Here is a 20,675-nt window from a genome sequence, read left to right on the forward strand (position 1 = left end):
AGGTGCGATAACTAGCATCAGTGATATTATATGACTTGGAGGAGAGCTGATGTTTATCTTCCTGCCAAATCGGCAACCGAGCATTGCAGTGTGAGCATAATTGGGTGGTCCAAACTCAGGAGAACAGCATTAAAAATACCGTATGCATGTTTTCTCGAATAGATTTAATTGTGAATATTTATTTTCTTTACATCCTATGCATACAATCATTTGAATACTGTAGTTTTCATTTTTATAACTAATGTGGCCATTACTACAACTTCTATGATGCTATATTTACCCAAACTACTGTCCCCACATATAACATAATTGCAAAATGACAGGTCTGGAGAAGTAATATAAGCTATTCAATACTTAATATTTATATAAACAGTATGCTTCCTCAATAGTCTTGGTGGGGATGTATAATTGTGCTATGATCACAAGTTAATAAATATCCCAAATATCTATTACAAAGTGGGCTTAGATTGCTTCAAGAAATTTCGAATGTGTTTAATTAAAATTTGATAAGTTTTTCGATTAAACACACTCCTTAGGGGTAAATCAGCTCTCTCTACTTTTGCCAGTCATCAGTGATTCTTTATTGTCCTTTCTGATGGTGACTTTCCCCCCTCCTCCAATAGGGTACTTGCTTGGTGGTCACGTGATGCGTCTGTTTCATGGGCATGACGAGACCCTTACCATTCCAGGGTCAGACCAGAGTGAAGAGGAACAGAGGTGAGCTTGCAAGAAGCTTATGTTCATTTATGTACTTGTATGTTCATTTTCTAAGGGATTATATTATCACTTCACGTTATCCATCATTCGTGCTCGAGCTCTCTTTGGGCAATACATCTTGAATCACCTGCTGTATTATCCAAGTGACTTTGATTTTGCTCATTCTCATTCTGTTTCCATTTGAGATGCTCACTTTTCAGTCCAGCACAAGTTAATTCCCCAAACTCAGTGCTTCAATTCTCTGAAATATCGGACAGGCTGGCGATCAATTGGTTGTTTGGATGGTTTCTCACCCATAATGATTCTTAGACTTTCTTATGAAAAAAATGAATGATTCCTTTTTGGGCAGTGGGCAGCACTGCTGTCTCACAGCAAAAAGGTCTTGAGTTTGGATCCCGGCCCGGGGCCTTTCTGTGTGGAGTTTTCATTGTTCTCTAAGTATCTGTGGGTTTCCTCCAAGTGCTCCGGTAGTCCAAAGAAATGCAGGTTATTGGAGAGTCTAAATTGGCCATAGGTACAGTATGAGTGCGTGAGTGAATGTGTGCCCTGTGATGGATTGCCGACCTGTCCAAGTTGTATTCCTACCGCTCGCCCAATGCATGCTGACCTGACCAGGGATAAGCGGGTTAGATAATGGGTGGATAATCCCCCTTCCTCATCGGTTCTTTTTTGTGTGTGTAGACTAAAGTTCATAAGATAGATTTGGAATCTAAAAAGCTAGCTATTGTTTGTTTGGTTGGTTGTTCGTCTGTTTGACATTCACTGCTGAGTCTAGACCCGTTTAATAATAAACAGATGAGAATTTGTGTTCAGCCATATAAAAGTTGCTTGCATTTTCTCTTTATGGCTTGTGCCTCTTTTGTTGCTTGCATTTTCTCTTTATGGTTTGTGCCTCTAGCCCTTGTAGTCTATATCATGTGGAAAAAACTCATTAATTGCTAAAGATATGCATTAGCAATCAGAGGCCTCCAAACCTATGGAGCACCTGTGCAGTCAGTGTGCCTCTGTGCTTTCCATCAGCCATCATGAACAGGATTCACAGGAGAGCACTAAGGCTGTCCCATGTTGGTAGACTGTGCAGACTAAGACCGGTCATGAGGAAAGGGCTAGGGGCACCACAGTGCGGTGTCACAACTCATTGTGAGTCATCATCTCTGAGGAAATGAAAAAAATTGTTACCCTTCTATGTATAGATGAGCTGCACTACAGATGACAGTAAACAGAGGAAAATGGCGTGCTTTTACAGAAATGGGTCATGGCCGAGGCTCTGAGAAGCATCACCAAGCACTGGAGATGTGATAGGACCCTTCATCTTCTTTGGAACCATGTGGCCTATTTTTAGCTAATAGACTTTGGCAAATACCCTTGCAGATTAAATATTAGTTGTCAGCATTGGCTTTACTTTTAGTCCTGTCCTTGAAATTTAATAGGGCGGGAACGTACATAAAGACCCTTAAATTTCACCAGGTCCGTCAACAACATTCACGAGAACTGTCACCAATAAGAATGACTATATTCTGTAATTTTCCGATTCACATGCATGATGGGCACCTTCTTTTCAGTTGTCACTGTGTGTGTGCTCTCATTGATGGCATACAGTGTGGTAAAGATGAGTAATAACAGACTGCAAAACCAGAAAGCAATAAGGACTCCTACGTCATGGAAATCTGACAGAGAATTTCTTGAGTGCACTAGGGTCCAATGAACAGCTATTAAATGGCTTTTTGTGCTCTCGCCCCACAGGATAGTGAACTATGAGGCAGGTAAAGCAGGTGCTAAAGCCAGGTCTTTGTGGAGACTGGAACCGCTCAGAATCAGGTGAGCTCACCCATTTTCGGCAGTTATGTTGTAATACATTTCTTTCAGTGAAATCCCAGTTTTGAGATCACACTTTTTTTGAGAGAAATCTGAACACTCACCCAAGTCATCACTCACCCATGGGATAGATGGATTTATTGCTATTTATAGCATTACTCCACTCCTTCGATTCGACAGCTTTAGTTTTCTCCAGCTGCCTAATTAATGAGCTTGGCATAGGACCATTGCGTCCGCTGTGAAGTAGTGGAATTTTTGTATTGACATTTATTTTGCGTTCGTCTGGGCGATGCGTGTGCCCTTGCCAGCTGGAGCGGGAGCCACATTCGCTGGGGGCAGCCTTTCCGCCTTCGCCACCTCACCACGGGTCACTACCTGGCACTGACGGAGGACAGGGGGCTGGTGCTGCAAGACCGGGAGAAATCTGACACAAAATCCACTGCCTTCTGCTTCAGAGCCTCCAAGGTGAGGTCCAGTTCTAAAGCACAATGAGGACCCTGTCACTGCCCGGTCCACAAAGTAAAGCTATGGAGAAAGAGGTTATGATTGGTCTCAGGTTTATCTTTTTAAATACCCTTTTCAAACTTTTTACAAACTTGCAGTTGAAATTTGATGTGTGAGTGTTGAAATTGTGTGTTAGAATTACATAACAGTGTAGCTCTTATAGTGAGTCAGGTGCTTATGAGCTATGGTGGTTCTTCAGACAAGCTCCTACTAGCTGTGAGTCATTATATAGCATGGCAGCCATGGTGACAAATACTAAAACTCCCCAGTTTCAGCCTAGCATGCATATATTTTCTGTTGCGAATGCACAAGGCAATCATATAAAATATAAATTCACCTAATAAACGTGTTTTAAATCCATGTAAACATGACACATATCGTATCATTATGTCAGGATTGTTGTTCAACTTGTATAGAAAACAAGAGGAACTTTTTGGGTTAACAAACAAGAAATTAAATGTTCCAGCTAGAACTTGCAAATATTTATATTTTCCAGTTATTACATTATTATCTAGTCCTTATAACACTTTTGATACCTTCTTAGATATTAGAAGTTCTCTGGACATACCCACAGACCTAGCATGAGATAGGATTCCAGGTGTTTATATTTTGGAAATGCAGACATTTCTGGCCTTGACAGATCTATTTGTAATAAATAATTATGAACACAAATACCTGTACATCTATTGGTGGATACAACAGACATAATGTATTTGATCTATTATATGAGATGGTGTGCTTTTTTACTTATTTGCAGATAGAATACTGAAGATTGCATAACAAGTCTGTATCTAGCTGCAGCATGTACTAGTCATGATTTTCAAGTGTTTTCTCTGATAATGATGTTCTCAGTCCTGGTATGTGCTGCTCAAAATGGTTTTTTTTTGTAACTCATTACAATAATTTTCTATTTGCAAAATTGTTAATGGTATTGTTTTCAGGTTTGAATACGTGATACAAATGTAATGTAAGGTACTGAGTCACCTAAATGATCCTGCCAATATTATTCAGTGACAGTATTATTTCTTTCTTTCTCTCTCCCTCTCTGTCCCTCATTTTTAATTATTAATTATTTTTGAGAAAGAGGTCACTGCTTTCGAAGGCCTTTTACCACGCTGATTTAGGTCTGTCAGCAGGTTTTAAATTGCTTTCTCAGATCACGGCCTCAACACCTGCAGCTTGGCATAATCAAATGTGTGATTTGAATAGTTATGTATTTTGAACAGGCTGCACATTCTGTGACTAAAGATTTCTCCACTGGATATCTCCCTTGTTCAAAATGGTGCCTTGTGCTATCGGTGTGAAATACGAATTTGCTTTTTGCTTGTTTCTCTTAGGACAAGCAGGATTCCAGCCCGAAGCGAGATGTTGAAGGCATGGGGGTGGCAGAGATTAAGTACGGAGACTCAATCTGCTTCGTCCTACATGTGGCCTCGGGGTTATGGCTGTCCTACCAGGCGCCTGATGTAAAATCTTCTCGCCTGGGACCTCTCAAAAGAAGGGTGAGGGATTATTGCAGTCGGAGTCTGTGTTGATAACCGTATCCAAGGCTACTTGCAGAATGTGCATTTGTTTAGCCTACTTTCATTAAGAAACTGGCAGTGACAATTCACATAAACTTTCCCCTGAAGTGTAAATCCTTCCTCAAACAGTGTAAGACCTTATGTTTCCCCCATAAATTTTGAGATGGTTAATGCTTTGACTCTTGGTCCAACATTAAGCAAAAACTTCAAAGTGCTGCTGGATGAATCTTATAGTAAATATATTGCAGTGCTGCCACTCAAAGAGTACTGGCACGCATTCCAGATATTGCAGTTGCTGCCAAGCAGTGGTCATTCTCAGTTGTGCAATATGTAAAGCATCGTCAATAGTTCACTTCAATAGCCTTTTTTTTTGTGCCTTTGGCACATTTCAATCTGCCAGAAGTGAGGGCAGGTGCCCTTCCTCCACTCCCGTCGTCCCGCGGGGTCTGTGGGCCGAGCTGGTTTTAGCACAGACAGACAGAACACCTCAATCTCAGAAGCCATCATTTCGTAGGTGATAATGAGGTGAGCTCAGGTGGGGAAATCTCGGTGAGAGGGTTAGCCGTGCTGATGGAGGCCGTGTCTGCGAGGTCGCCTGAATTCGGGATGGGCTCCAGAAATGGCACGCTGCCCAGACGGGTGCATCAGCATGCCCCACTGCAGCCGTGACGCTGCCACGATGCGAATCCACGCAGCGCAGATCCCGCAACGTTAATTAGCGTGGGTTTAAAACGGGCCAGCTTCCCCTGCTCAGGATAAAAAAGGCTCTGGATTTTCAGAGTTTTAGCAGCTGACTGGCAGCTGGTGTCCAAGCTGCTGTGTGGTATAGCCGCAGGATAACCTCTGTGAACCCCTGTGCAGGCCTGTCTTCACGTGGAGGGCCACATGGACGACGGGCTGACCCTTCAGCGCTGTCAGCACGAGGAGTCCCGGGCTGCCCGCATCATCCGCAACACCACGCGGCTCTTCAGCCACTTCATCAGGTGGGACCATACGGTGGCCCATCGGGCCCAAATGCAGCCACTTCACCTGATTACACAACACCCCTCAATCACTCAGACAGGACCGCGGCACGAGCGTCTATTTTTAGCATCTCAATTCACTGGACTAATGGCTTCCAGAGCTCATCAAGGAAAGATAAAATCACTTCATGAATATTACTCTGTGTGTCAGCATTACAGTGCTTTTGCAGTGATTGCAGTTATTTTCCCAATTCAGTCACCGATGGAACATCAGACCAAGGCAAGGACAGCCATGATTGATGGAGTTGAGTTTCTGAGAGGGTGCACAAGGTGGAGCCCTGGAGAACACACTGTTATATAACAGACATATGCGTTCTTGTGCCTACTGTCTGTGTCCACGTAGCTCTTCATGACCTGAACCTTTGCCAGTCTCTTTTACAATTTAGTTCAGCACAAAAAGAGTTAGGGCCTATTCTTTTGAGGATTACTCTGTGTTACTGGCAGTTGATTGCAACATATGGTGTAGCTATTTAGTGGTGTGTATATAGCTAAAGCGCTAATGCTTTGTGTACAGTGATGAGCCCTGCAGTCTGGAATCAGACCCTGACTGTGTCAGAGCTCACTGTGGCTGGCAGCCCTACTGTGTAGCACGTAATTAGCCATAGCATTGCCTGGGGGGTTGAGTCCCTGCATCATGAGACAAGAGTGACTCCAGTAGTGTTCTGGGTGCTTGCAGTACTCTGTACCAGCTACATAAAAATGGTACATAGACCTTTTACTGTGAAGTAAACTAATTTGTTAAACATGGCCGTCTGAACTGTGTGGTAAGAGATTGGTGGTAACTACAACTTGGACAGTATTTTATACAAGATGTGAAGTCTGGCACTACAATACACTGACAAAAATATTTTTACTGTAGAAAAAAAACAACAACTCCATTCTCTCTCATTAATGGTGAAGGGAAATACAGCAAGTGCTGTCACAGCTATTTGCAAAGGTTGCATTCTGCCTGTGGCCACTGTCATTTATTCATGAAGTGAGATTAGCTTTACTGAGTGGTTGTAACTGCCCTGAGTATTGCTTTAAGCCTAGACAGGAAAATGATAATTGGAAGAAAGTACCGAAAGGTATTTAAATGGTCTCACTGGCACATTGGCAGCTCCATCCATACATCCAGATCCAGAAATAAATCAAAGGCTGAATGTATCTTCTTCAGGTTTATAATGTTCCTGGGCTAATTATGTCATCTTTGAAAACCAAAACTTTAGTAGATTTTGGAATGTTTTTGTGTAGTGATTTCAAACCATGCGCACAACGAATTTAATTTCGCCAACTCGATACTTTAGTTAGCTAAGTAGGAATATTTTATGTTGAAATGTATCAAAATTGTTAACATGTGAGAATCTGCATATTTACATTTTTCTCTCAAGCCTCTGACATATGAGTGGTCGTCATGTTCATTTGTGGTTCTGAAGACTCTGATACTTACATATGAGTGGTCATTATGTTCATGTGTGGTTCAGAAGACTGATACTTACATATGAGTGGTCGTCATGTTCATGTGTGGTTCAGAAGACCGATACTTACATATGAGTGGTCGTCATGTTCGTGTATGGTTCAGAAAACTGATACTTACATATGAGTGGTTGTCATGTTCTTGTATGGTTCAGAAAACTGATACTTACATATGAGTGGTCGTCATGTTCATGTGCAGTTCGGAAGACTCTGACACTGCTGTGTGAGGTGTCCTCATTTTCATGTGTGGTTCTGCTCTCGCAGAGACTTGGACAGCCTGAGAGGGAAGAATCGCGTGGCGGTGGCCCTGCATATTGAGGAGGTCCTGCAGACCCTGAATGACCTCATCACCTACTTCCAGCTTCCAGATGCCGAGCTGGAGCACGAGGAGAAACAAATCAAGTTGCGTTCACTCAAGAACCGGCAAAACCTCTTCAAACAGGAAGTAAGTCCTGCCACACACGGGAGGAATGTGGGGAGCCTGTGCAGGCGTCTGTGTATTCCCTACTTTAACTGAGGGATTTCAACTGTGTTGAGCCAATCTTTGTAAGTGGAAGTCCCTTGCCTGCCAAAACACTATTTCATATTGTTTAACCAATTTTTTATGTTTTTTTTTTCTTTTTGATGCCACATCACATTTTAAAGTCTTTAAACTGTCAGCAGTTTTTAAATAACAAGTTACTCTGCCCCTGACAACACAGCAATAATTTTTATGATTGGGCTTTTTGTGGCCAGGGTGAATTTTTTCTTTTTCTTCCATCAATGAGAGTAATTCTTGTTTGTTTGTAAACCAAGTTTTTAAATATCTGCTATGGTAAACAATGATGTACCGAGTTCTGAAATTATAAACAATATCAATTAAAATGAAACAAATAATTTGGTACAAATAATTTCCCCACAACTTCTTTTCACTAATGTCTTTACATTTTTTACCAAAACCATTCTTGAGAGCTTCAATAGGCAATGGGGGGCAATTAGTTTGTTATTTTATACAATATTATGTTCAGCATGTATCAAAATGTTTTCTTTTGCACATCAATGCTTGATGGAACATCAAGGATTGTTTCCTATAGCCTGAAATTCATAAATCACTATTTTGTCACATCTGTGTGAGGTTCTTCTTCCCTTCTTTCAGTTCTTCTGTTATAACATACATTTTTCACTGTTGAGAGCTGATCTAAAATAATTGAATATTTAGATTGTTTTTTAAGTTTCATCATTGTCCTCTCTCTCTACTTTTCCTTGCTTCTGAGCACACACATCTTCAGTGTATTACATTAGCTTTTGAATTTGAGTATTATATTAAGGCAGTAAAGTTGGAAAAATGGGGGGTGGGGGGGCACAGATGTCTGATGGAAAAAGGTGAAACGCGTGGTCAGAACCCAGAGGAACGACGGCTCTGTGTTTCAGGGAATGCTGACTCTGGTGTCCAACTGCATCGACCGGCTGAACCTGTACAACAGTGCGGCGCACTTCGGGGAGAGCGCCGGGGAGGAGGCGGCCGGGGCCTGGAAGGACATTCTCAACCTGCTATACGAGCTGCTGGGTAAGAGAGGCGGAGCCCTCCGGCAGCTGTCTGCACCAGCGGCCCGTGTGATCGCCCGCGCCGATGACAGGCCCGCCGCAATCAATCACCGGGGCCCGGGGAGCCGCTGCTCCTCGCAAATCAAAAAAGTCTGGCCCGCTCTGAACCCGCCGCTAGCGCCGGGCTAGCGCAGGCAACGCCGCGGCGTGGGCTATTTGGCTCGGCGAGGCGGGTGGGGGGGGGTCACATGCCATTTACACACTCATTTATGGCTTCTGGAAAAGCTCCCCGGGTGGTCGCCAGTGGGAGCAGCGCAGACCCTGGGTGGGGAAGCCGGTGGCTGGAGGCAGATAGTAGGTCTGCTGTGTTTTGAGAAACTCAGACAGATTTTCCCCTCCCCCCGCCCCCCACAAGCCTTTCAAGCAGGGAACACTCTCAGCTGAAGAAAGTGGTTCTGTTCCCCGTGTGGTTTTTGAACTAGCAGAGGAACATGCCATCAATTTTGATCACCACCCTCAGCTGCATCCTGCCTTCTCCATATGCCTCATGTATTACACTTTTTTAGTGGAAAAAGCGTAATACAGCCAGCCAGCCTGTCAGCCGCTATTTCAGCGAGAGGGAGGCTTGGCTACAACACCATATATTCATGTCGTTTTTTTTTTCCAAAAAGGACAATGGTATAATTTTAGTTCTTTTTTTGAATCATTTTGAGATTCAGGAAGTGTTCGCCATTCTCAGAGGCTTTAAATATCTGTGTGTGATAAATTTTAATTCCCCGTTTGAGTCTGTTGGGCGTCTCTCGAAGCTGCCTTTATTTTCATGTTTACAAAGCGTGCTTGGTCCTCACGGGGTGCATTAGTGTGCAGACCACGTTCGCTTTCATATTCCTCACGCGGTACATCCTTAAATGAATGTGTCCTCAGTCAGGCGGGTTTGGTTGACCCTGTCATTTCGCCGGGGATCTCTCTTCCCCCTCTCTGTTGCACCTTTCCCCTTTCTTTTAGTTGGCGTAATTAATAAAGGCCTAGAGCAGGAGACGTCATTATCATTGAGACTGAACGAGGGTGGCTGATATTCAAGGTGTGCTTTGTTAGCAGGAGCAGCGTACTCAAGATGTGCGGAGTCCCAGGGCTAGCGAATAAAGAGCTAAAAGCAGAGTGTGTGCGTAGGGAGGTGCAGAACCTTGGCTGAAAGTTAAATGACTGGAAAAGACATCAAAGGAGAGCTACGGTGTGACAGCGAACAGTAATAATGTTTTTGTCTCCCTTCTGCCTCTTGTTCCCCTGTAGCCGCCCTGATCCGCGGGAACAGAAACAACTGCACCCAGTTCTCCCAAAACCTGGACTGGCTGGTCAGCAAGCTGGAGAGACTGGAGTCCTCATCAGGTACTACACTGCCGGCAAGCCCCCTGCCTCAGACGCACGTAGCTGAGTGGGGCCAAATGGGTTAAAGCTGGGGGAAGCTACGGCGATCAGAGGGGATTTACTTGGTCATTAGCCCCTGTCACCGGGCCAGCGCTGTCCTCGTGCCCCAGAGGCTGGGCCCAGGCCAGACAGCGCTACATTATGTGCGCGCTATGGCTTTCGCCCAGCGCCTGCCTGCTACCCTTCACACTCCAACGCCGATGTGTTGGTATTGATTTTGCTCACCATTACTTTCGACAAACCTGGTGAGTTACACCGACCCGAGTTCTTGTCAGCCCTGATATAATAACTGACCGGTGAAATTTACAGGAGGAGCAGCACATCTTTTCACCGTGTGCTTGTTAATGGTTGTCTGAAATGTGCAGGCTGTACCAGTGAGTGAAATATGCTCAAAGAAATAAGTTTGCATCGTCATGATCTTTTGTGATTCCCATGTCATTATCGGGCTCTCTTGTTTAGCTGTCCCCAGTCCTTTTCATTGCTATCTGATTTCTTCCTGCAGGAATTCTTGAGGTTCTTCACTGCATCTTAATTGAAAGCCCGGAGGCGCTCAACATCATTCAGAGAGGACACATTAAGTCCATCATCTCCCTGCTGTACAAACACGGACGGAACCACAAGGTGAGACGGAGCCGCTCTCTGACGGACACCCGCCGCATACTAAGCACCAACAGTTCTGAACGAGACTGTGTCCCTGGACAGGAGAATATGAAGATGAGAGGAGAATAAGAATTACACTGTGGGATACTGTGTGCAGTGGACAAGTGTTGTAGTTTTTGGCGACAGGTTTTTCTCAGAGTAATGTTGATGCAGGGTAATGCAGAGGTTGTACTGAAGTTTCCAGGGGAAACATCAGGAATGACAGGGTTTGAGCCTCCAGCAAAGAGAAGGAAGATCATCTTCATCTCAGTGAAGTAAGCTGATCTGAATTAGCCGATGCTTAGGTAGTTGAGTAGTTAGGTAATTTTTTTATATAAGTGTCATGCAGCAGATTTCTTATATTATAAGAAGCTGGAGTGGCTTGCAAATTTCAGCAAAAATCTGTTATTTATTTTAAAGTATGTCTGTTTTATACAATCATTTTAGTCTCATGAGATCCATGATGTGTTATAGACAGTTACACCTGATAGCATTCACTGTTTAAATGTATGGATAACCAGTGGATACCCTTCCCACTCCACTGTGGATGTGGTAGATAATAATTCACATGCCTTGGTCCAGCACCTATCACATGGTAAATGGTAAATGGACTGCATTTATATAGCGCTTTTATCCAAAGCGCTTTACAATTGATGCCTCTCATTCACCAGAGCAGTTAAGGGTTAGGTGTCTTGCTCAGGGACACTTCGACACGCCCAGGGCGAGGATCGAACCGGCAACCCTCCGACTGCCAGACAACCGCTCTTACCTCCTGAGCTATGTCGCCCCACATAGGCCATCCTCCTTCCCCTTTCTCTTTTTCTCACTTGTGAAGTAGCGCTGTGTGTCATCATATATGTCCATATATGGTCAAGTATGCCTTTCATCAATAATCATCTCTGGATGATGGTCTGTACATTATTGGAATGATAAAAGATTACCACAGAGTTCATCTTGGGATACATCTACAGTGGGATACATCTACCCTCACTCCTCCTCCTCCTCATCCTCTTCCTCTTGTCTTTGACTATTATGCAGATTTTGGACGTTCTGTGTTCCCTCTGTGTTTGCAATGGAGTGGCTGTAAGAGCCAATCAGAACCTCATTTGTGATAACCTGCTCCCAAAGAGGGACCTGCTCCTCCAGACGCGATTGGTTAATGATGTCCAAAGGTAACACACTTCACTGATGTGGTCTGTCACTCGATAAAGTTATTTGTAAACCACCACCTGAATAGAAAATGGTTTATATTTGTGAGAGGAAGGATAATGTACAGTACACCATGTAACACATGCCTTGTGTTAAATTATTTGTGATAGACTGAAGCACACAATTCCAAGGCTGCATTTTGTTTTGTTTTTTGTTCTTTACTTGTGTCACCTGTTGCCATAGAGAGCCTTGATAATGATTTCTACCTTGTTTCATGTTTCCAGCATGAGGCCCAATATTTTCCTTGGCATGAGTGAGGGCTCAGCACAGTACAGGAAGTGGTACTATGAGCTGATGATTGACCAGGTGGACCATTTCCTGACCAGTGAGCCGTCTCACCTGCGTGTGGGCTGGGCAAACTCCAAAGGGTACGCCCCCTATCCTGGAGGGGGCGAGGGTTGGGGTGGAAATGGCGTGGGGGACGACCTGTACTCCTATAGCTTTGATGGTCTTCACCTCTGGTCAGGTGGGTCCCTGTAAAACATCTTTTTCCACTGTGTTAAACAGGACATAGTGTTACATAAATGACGTTTTTGTGATGATAACCTGTAATAAAATGACATGGCCAGCATTGCTACAGAATTGCTGATAAAATGCTCACTTGGCCATATCACTTCTTAGACTGCTGTTCAATGAGACATGAAGCAAGTAGTGAGCATACGGAAGGATATCAGGATCTTTTTACTCTCCATCACTCTGGAATGGTTTTCTGAGTAGTTTTACTTATGTTGTCCCTATTGTTAATTGATTAAAACATGCGCATATTCTTTCTCATTTGCCATATCAGCAAGATCTTCTTTTTGTCATGTCACGTTCCCTTCAGGCCGTGGCAAGACTGGCTTTAGGTGTATAAATGATTGTAATGTGTACTCTGTGGTGCTGTTGTAGTAAATCCATATGACGAGTTCAGATCTGACTCCTTGTGCCCACTGCAGGTCGGATTCCCCGGGCAGTGGCCTCCATCAGCCAGCACCTGCTGACCTCGGACGACGTGGTGAGCTGCTGCCTGGACCTGGGGGCCCCCAGCATCTCCTTCCGGATCAATGGGCAGCCTGTGCAGGGCATGTTTGAGAACTTCAACACCGACGGGCTCTTCTTCCCTGTTGTCAGCTTTTCTGCCGGGGTCAAGTATGTGTTCTCAGCTACCCGCGCGATCACTCACAGACGCGGTGTAAAGTGCAATATACACGCACACCCACACACACACAGACACACACCTGCGCATAACACGCACACGCACGTACACGGGCTCTCACTCGCACTCACACACATTCTCACACACACAAGCACACATACACAAGCACACGCGCGCACTGAATTTCTTTTTACATAATGACATGTATCTTTCTTTTTATTTTGGAATCCATAAATATAAAGGAGTCTGGACACAGGTGCTAGAACTACTTCTCATGGTGTTGCTATGGTTACTTCAAGTTATATGATTGGCATGTCTGCAGTAGGAATTTCAAGCTCCAGCGAGCTTACACGGCTCCCATGATTAGCCCTGCATTCTCGGCACACTGACACACACTCAGTATGTACAACCCCAGGCTATTCTTTGATCTACTTTCCAGCCCGACCGCTACTACGGTTTAACTGCAGAACATTTGTACTTCATTTAAATTTTTCCTACTTTTGTTTCCTTTGTGTATTAATGTAATTTGAGGGAGCTTTGCACGGAATGATGCGTGCTGGTACGAGAGATTTCATAACCCATCTTTTGCATTTACATCATTTTGTCAGCTATCAGAGCTGACGTAAAGGGAAGAACCAGCGAGTAGAAATAACGTGCCCGCTGAGGCAGGGCACGTCCTCACCTCTCAACTCACAGAGAGGGAGCAGAAGGAGGGCAGCCACCGTGCGACGGTTTTTTAATAATTGATTCCGCACTCAGAATAGTCCTGAAGTACGTCACCATTACTACTCCTTCGGCTGCTATTTCGGGCAGACGAGCGGTGGCTCGGCGTTCGAATGGAAAGTCTCGGCGCTGTTTCTCCTCACGCCTGTCAGGCTGACTCCACACAATCCTCATTTACTTGCAAATGAGACATTTAAAAAATTGAGTAAAAAAGCAGAGTGGCTTGAACTAGTGTAAATGTATAACTTTTTGCATATGACTTTTTTTCTGATTTAATACAGTAAACAGTATTTGATCAGGTTATGGTGCACAGCCGCAGCCTGTGGCACACTGATCTAGATCATAACTAGTTATAATGACCTTATTCTGTAGAACTGGAAAGATCTGCAATTTATTGTCAACCACACATTCTAGTGAATCTGTGTTATTCATTCTTGATTTTCCTCATTTTAATAAAATTATTTCATTTTTAAATTTATTTTCTTTACGAGTTTGAAAAATAAAAATATAGTGACCACTATGAACAATGCAGTGCATTCTGGGTAAAAGGTGGCAGAGTGAGGTGCACTGTGGGTAAATGGTGGGTAAGTGAAGCGCACTGTGGGTAAACGGTGGTAGAGTGAAGTGCACTGTGGGTAAATGGTGGCTAAGTGAAGTGAACTGTGGGAAAACGTGGCTAAGGGAAGTGTACTCTGGGTAAATGGTGGTTTAATGAAGTGAACTGTGGGTAAATGGTGGCTAAGGGAAGTGTACTCTGGGCAACTGGTGTTTTAATGAAGTGAACTGTGGGTAAATGGTGGCTTAGTGAAGTGAACTGTGAGCAAAAGGTGGCTAAGGGAAGTGTACTGTGGGTAAATGCTGGCTAAGGGAAGTGTACTGTGGGTTAAAGATGGCAGAGTGCAGTGCACTGTGGGTAAATGATGGTTACGGGAACTTTACTGTGGGTAAAAGGTGACAGAGTGCAGTGCACTGTGGGTAAATGGTGGTTTAATGAAGTGAACTGTGGGTAAATGGTGGCTAAGGGAAGTGTACTCTGGGCAACTGGTGTTTTAATGAAGTGAACTGTGGGTAAATGGTGGCTTAGTGAAGTGAACTGTGGGCAAAAGGTGGCTAAGGGAAGTGTACTGTGGGTAAATGCTGGCTAAGGGAAGTGTACTGTGGGTTAAAGATGGCAGAGTGCAGTGCACTGTGGGTAAATGATGGTTACGGGAACTTTACTGTGGGTAAAAGGTGACAGAGTGCAGTGCACTGTGGGTAAATGGTGGCTAAATGAAGTGAACTGTGGTCAAAAGGTGGCTAGGGGAAGTGTACTGTGGGTAAATGGTGGCTGAGGGAAGCGCAGTGTGAGTAGAGGGCATCTGAGTGAACTGCTTTGGATGGATAAAGAGAGCATTTGAGGTTGACTGCGGGCAGAGACAGCCTGCCCTGTGTTTTATGTAAACAGATTATTAGTGAGGTGCTCTTTTGGTAAATTGACTGTCTGGTTTTAAGTAGCTGTTTGCTCATCTGCCTGGCTCTGATTTTTTCAGAGTGCGATTCCTGTTGGGCGGTCGCCATGGCGACTTCAAATTCTTGCCACCCTCTGGTTATGCGCCGTGCTACGAAGCTCTGCTGCCCAAGGAGAAAATGCGAGTGGAGCCGGTGAAGGAGTACAAGCGAGACTTTGATGGCGTGAGGGATCTGCTGGGCACCGCACAGTTCATGTCGCAGGCTTCCTTCATACCTATGCCTGTGGACACCAGCCAGGTAACCACATCAGTGCCCCTGTGTACAATCCCACTAACCTGATCTGTTCTCCATCTGTTTGATACAGTAGTTTACGTATGATGGACTTCTTAGAAATTATATTTGACATAATAGCTTGTGTTTTTTGTTTGTGTTTAAAAATAATAATATTGAACTTTCTTTTATCCATGGTTAATATACAGACCTTTGGGAGAAGTATTTGAATGATATGGACAGCTGAGTGTTATTTGCAATGCCTTCATAGCTTTGGGTAATAGGTAGTGGTGCACGGTTCTGTTCACTACAACTGTCTTTTGATGTTTCTTTCAGATTGTGCTGCCTCCGCACCTTGAGAAAGTACGGGACAAACTGGCTGAAAACATCCATGAACTGTGGGGTATGAACAAGATTGAACTTGGCTGGTCTTATGGTAAGGTAAGTTATGTCATATAAAATACGTGCCCACTGTATTCACAGACACCAGCAAGATGAGAATATTGTTTCTACCGACTGTATGCATTTACTACCCTTTAATAATAAAGGATTGATTAGTATTCAGTGTCACTAGGATGAGTTGCGGGGGACACTTATCTCCAGCAGGTGCAGTCTCACAGATGTAGTCATCACCCTACATCTTTGCATAATGCTAATTCTTCATAAAATGTTTGAACAAATTAGAACTAGCAATTATCAAATATTACATTTTAGAATGTCAAAAGTTTATGTTGTACAACCTCTGCCGCAAAGAGGAGCAGTGTTTTTGCCAGATGCCGTTTACAAAATGCACAAGCGTTTTTGCTTTTGAATGTGAACTGCGTGATCTGCATGTATATAAATCTGACCTAATTTAATCTTTTATCACCATTCAAGCCAAACAAAAGCCTATACGTCATTTTGCTTTCTCTTTTATAATTTGCGGTTCAAAATAACAGCGGGTAAGTGAAAAAAACCACATTCTGTTCCTTCACGACATTCTGCTCATTTATTTTAGTGATTCCATTTTAGTTTGCTTGCGGTTTGCTTTTCGGGCTCATGGCGATCATTCCGTAAATCTGTCACACAGACGGAAAAACAATAATGATGCTAAGCTAACATCAAGACAGCTTAATGTACAAACAAGAAGAGGAAACAGTTTGTCAACAGTACTCAAAATCAAGGATATCATGCTTTAGTAAGGCAGCGATTAATTCAGCCCCTCTCTCCACCCCTTATAACTGCTGCCCTGCAATTGGCTTCCATTTCTGACAGGCCAAAAGTATACCCATCACCAAAGTGTACAATTACCAGCCTGAACATTCCAGGAAATAGTCCCAGATTCTCTATTAGCTCCTCCCCCAGAGAAGAACTATGTGAGAAATGGCTCCACCCACAGGCTGCTTCCCAAGGCCTTGGACAATGTTATAGGGGGTGAAGACATCATCACGCAATGGTCAAACTCTCTCATTAATTAAAACATGATTCTGATCTTCCAGTTGTGACAGATTGTGTTATTTCCCTGTCAATGTGTCCTCACTGCTCATAGTGGAATAGCCCTACGCACTGGATAGATTATTATCATGCTGTGTGGTGGTGTTTTGGCAAGGGTGATATCTTTGAATTTCTGGTGGTTATTCACCCCACTGTTGCACAGAATGTTCTTGTTTCCTTGGAGATTCCATTACACTGTAAGCATCTATTTTTTTCTTATGTGTGGTACCTCCAGTTCTCTCCTAACATTGTGTTTTGCTTTTAGCCAAAGCATATTCACTGATAGCAGACATCTGTTAAGCAAGTCAAGTGCTGCAGTGTTCCAGTCAGACTCACTGCATACTCTGAACCCGCAAACCACCGTGTAAATTATTTAAATGCCCCGCATTTTGCACGTCCGCAATTTCCGGGAATGTTGGTAACAATTTGAACTGCAACATTTCCCTTTTCCCAGAAATAATTATATTTCAGAAACCAATGGAACCCAGCCATCAGTATTTGTATGGAAGTCGATGTGAAGGATTGTCAAGTGGTTCTCTCTGAGAAGCTTTTAGCGGTAGTCCATTTCAAACGTGGAGAATAGTCTTTTTAAAGTAAAATTGTTGCATAAAATGAGCTGACTGGTGTTCATTTAATTAAAATAAATGACTGCAGATCTGAAGAGGCTCGCTTTTAGTGAAAAACAAAAAAACCCACTGCATGTTTTCTTGGAAATGTAAATCTAATTCTGCTTCAGGCTCAGGGTTGTTTCAAGTGGATAATTTTGCACAAAAATACAATCGTAAAAAAACATCATGAGATTACTCACCTGGTATTCCACGCTCCTTTCCCCAAGAAAACATGCTTATGTGCATCCATACCATATTCACTAGAATAGATTTTATCTCCTCGGTATTCCGACACCGCATACATGTAAGCCACTGCTACGTACATATTGAAAATGCTGCCAATAGTGACCATTTTATGACTTCAAGTACAATTACTGTGTTTAAAATTTGTTTCTCTGTCTTGTTGACTGTGAAGTGCACATACATTCTCTGTTGCAGTAAATACAAAGAAATGATTCTCTGCGTATGTTTCCTAGATGCGAGATGACAACAAGAGGCATCATCCCTGCCTTGTGGATTTCTCCAAACTCCCTGAAACTGAAAAGAACTATAACCTGCAGATGTCAACTGAAACTTTAAAGTAAGCTCTGAGCTCCTGGGTCTGTTGGATTTGCACTTTTCAGTCCAGAGTTCGGAATTGGAGAGGAGCATGCATATGCTGCGAGCCTCCGTATCATTGTGCGTAGGCAAAATGTGTGAAGAATATTGCCGCTTGCAGTAAAGTAGATTCCTCGAATGAAAATCATTCCTATGACAGGCCTCTGTGATGCTGTCTGCTTTCAAAGAAGATGCGGGGGAACAGATGTGTCTAGTCAGAACAAAGGCTCCCTCCTGCATGCCCAGCTGTGCTGGGGACGGTGGGAGCTGGGCTGCACAGTTGCTGTGTCCGCAGTCTGTGTCAGCTATTGATCCTTTCTGATGTATCTCAGGAAGAGAAACACAAATGAAAACTCAGGGCTGTGGAAAGAGCTTTTTTTTATGAAATTGAAAGATCAAGAGTCATGCAGTTAATCTCTGTCTCGACCAGAAGACGCAGAAGTCACATGCTCAGATTTCTCGAGTGAAGCTCAGCAGAAAGGCCACGAGTACATTCATTGCCTAAAATCAATTATGTACTTCAGCGCATCCAGTAAAGCGCCGCTGTCAAAGTTAATATGTTGAATCGTGGCTGTGATAGAGTGAGGTTCATTACAGGGCAAGAATAATGTATTATTTCACTGTGTCTTCAAGATAAAATGACATGTTTACAGCTTCTCACTGTCTGTTGTGTTATACCAATGAGATTTAAGCTTTCCTATCCCCTTTTTTTTACAATTTTTTTGTCTTTGTCCCTTAATTTCACCTCGCCTGCACCAACTGCTTCATGAACACTAGTAAAACTTACACCAATAGGTGACAGAAAGTTTGACCCTTATGTTTTGGAATCTGGTATTATTATGCTCCATGAAGATATTGTATGGTTACTTATGTAAATAACTTACCCTACCTCAGAAAGATGCTTAATTAGGAAAGTCATTTGTTTTTATAATTAAGCTGATGCTACTGTTGTTAGCTGATCCTCTGTAAATCTGGCTTGCATCTATCTAAAACACAAAAACAAACCTATAGACCCACATTGACTGCAGTACTGTAAGTACATAGTGATGACTTTGTTGGTTACAACATTGATTCTTTTTCTTTTATTAACTGTAAAAGATGGTTTCATTTCACAGTATGTAAAAGGACTTACTGTTTTAAGGGCTGAGGGTTCTTCACTCAATCTGATTTTTAAATAATGCAGATATGATTTCATATGTACAGTCCTTTCCTTTCTTCTGTTATGGTATTCACAAAATACTTTTCTGGCCCTCAGGACCTTGTTGGCGTTAGGATGCCACGTTGTCCACATCAATATCGATGCAGAAGAAGACTTGAAAAAGATGAAACTTCCCAAGAAGTGAGTCTCTATATGTTTGCAGAACTCTAATTGCTTTGGTAGATTACATGTATCATGGAATGGTGGTCATTGTAAGCATCTCACTAGAGACAATATGAGCTGTATGCCTTATTACATATTTTATTGCTGCATTGAAAACAAAGTACAGAAGTGGCTCATGAGCATTACTTTTGGGTAGTGAGTAGTATGGTTTCCCTAATTGAATTATATGCTTTTGGTGACATCCTGTCTTTGTCGTTCAAAGCTACATGATGTCTAATGGTTATAAGCCTGCGCCACTGGAGCTTTCTGATGTGAAACTGACCCCTGGTCAGGAAGTTCTGGTCGATAAACTGGCCGAGAATGCCCACAATGTCTGGGCCAAGGACAGGATAAAACAAGGATGGACCTATGGCATTCAGCAGGTAAAATTCTGTGAAGGAGTGTTTCAGCTTTCTGAATGTTTATTTTTATTCATTTTGGCAAATGGAATATAAAAGGATTGTATATTTTATTGACTACAATGAAAATGTTCAGTACTTGAAATTCATCTTTATTTTTGCTTATTTATATAGCTGTAAAATAGTGCTTGTACGATTACACATAATGGGCTGTGTACAGATGGAATAGTGCAGAGATAAATGTTTCCTAGAAAGAAAGGAAAAACTGTACTCTTTTTGGCAACAAAAGATGTATTTAGTGCGTTGAAATCTTGATCTGTTTAAGAATGAATCTATATTCATTTGAAAGATAGCAAATGATATAGCATCCTACCAATCTAAAAGAACACGTAGCTGTGCTATACAACCCTTTGGATTTCTCTGGTAAAATGGCCAAAGCTGAAAGGGGTTATGCCAGCTTTGTATTTGTATGGCAGACTAGCTTCATGTTAGAATGTGCATTGATGGGCCAGTCATGCTTTTTCCACTGGACCAGTTGCTTGGGGAAAAAATAAATAAAAACATTCCCCTAGTGCAGAGTTTTATGATGTTTTAGTTTCCAGCTTTCTCATTGCATTGACAGGAGATCCTCACTGGCCTTAAAAAACGGTATGCCACTTATTTCAAGGAGTAGTGGTGTTCCATAGTGTCCAATTTTTGCAATTTGGCTGTGAACACCCTGTTAAAATGGCTAAATATATAATTTACCCTACAAGCCAAAGTGTGGTGAGTGATCTGGGGCAAAATGGCTGACATAAATCCTCTCTGTGGGAGATCTCGATTAGTTGTGGTCCAAGCAACTCCCTCACAGGAAATGGCATTGAGATCC

General features: G+C 42.9%; 1 protein-coding gene across 16 annotated transcripts in view; it reads left to right on the forward strand.

Annotated features, from left to right (window-relative positions):
- The window catches only part of LOC118228062 (ryanodine receptor 3), a 126,414-nt gene that overhangs the window by 43,504 nt on the left and 62,235 nt on the right, over positions 1–20,675 (forward strand). For 8 of the 16 annotated variants that reach the window (XM_035419331.1, XM_035419286.1, XM_035419304.1 and 5 more), the window contains 18 exons: positions 624–717; positions 2,461–2,535; positions 2,841–2,997; positions 4,374–4,538; positions 5,421–5,542; positions 7,301–7,481; positions 8,447–8,582; positions 9,851–9,946; positions 10,488–10,606; positions 11,663–11,796; positions 12,058–12,299; positions 12,769–12,961; positions 15,221–15,437; positions 15,747–15,851; positions 16,349–16,351; positions 17,968–18,071; positions 19,344–19,427; positions 19,672–19,831. In XM_035419331.1, the coding sequence (XP_035275222.1) occupies positions 624–717; positions 2,461–2,535; positions 2,841–2,997; positions 4,374–4,538; positions 5,421–5,542; positions 7,301–7,481; positions 8,447–8,582; positions 9,851–9,946; positions 10,488–10,606; positions 11,663–11,796; positions 12,058–12,299; positions 12,769–12,961; positions 15,221–15,437; positions 15,747–15,851; positions 16,349–16,351; positions 17,968–18,071; positions 19,344–19,427; positions 19,672–19,831 (2,387 nt within the window). The remainder of the gene's footprint in view (positions 1–623; positions 718–2,460; positions 2,536–2,840; positions 2,998–4,373; positions 4,539–5,420; positions 5,543–7,300; positions 7,482–8,446; positions 8,583–9,850; positions 9,947–10,487; positions 10,607–11,662; positions 11,797–12,057; positions 12,300–12,768; positions 12,962–15,220; positions 15,438–15,746; positions 15,852–16,348; positions 16,352–17,967; positions 18,072–19,343; positions 19,428–19,671; positions 19,832–20,675) is intronic. The other 8 variants (XM_035419296.1, XM_035419385.1, XM_035419412.1 and 5 more) reach the window with 1 other exon arrangement.

This window comes from Anguilla anguilla, chromosome 1, assembly GCF_013347855.1.
Source record: "Anguilla anguilla isolate fAngAng1 chromosome 1, fAngAng1.pri, whole genome shotgun sequence".
NCBI lineage: Eukaryota > Metazoa > Chordata > Actinopteri > Anguilliformes > Anguillidae > Anguilla > Anguilla anguilla.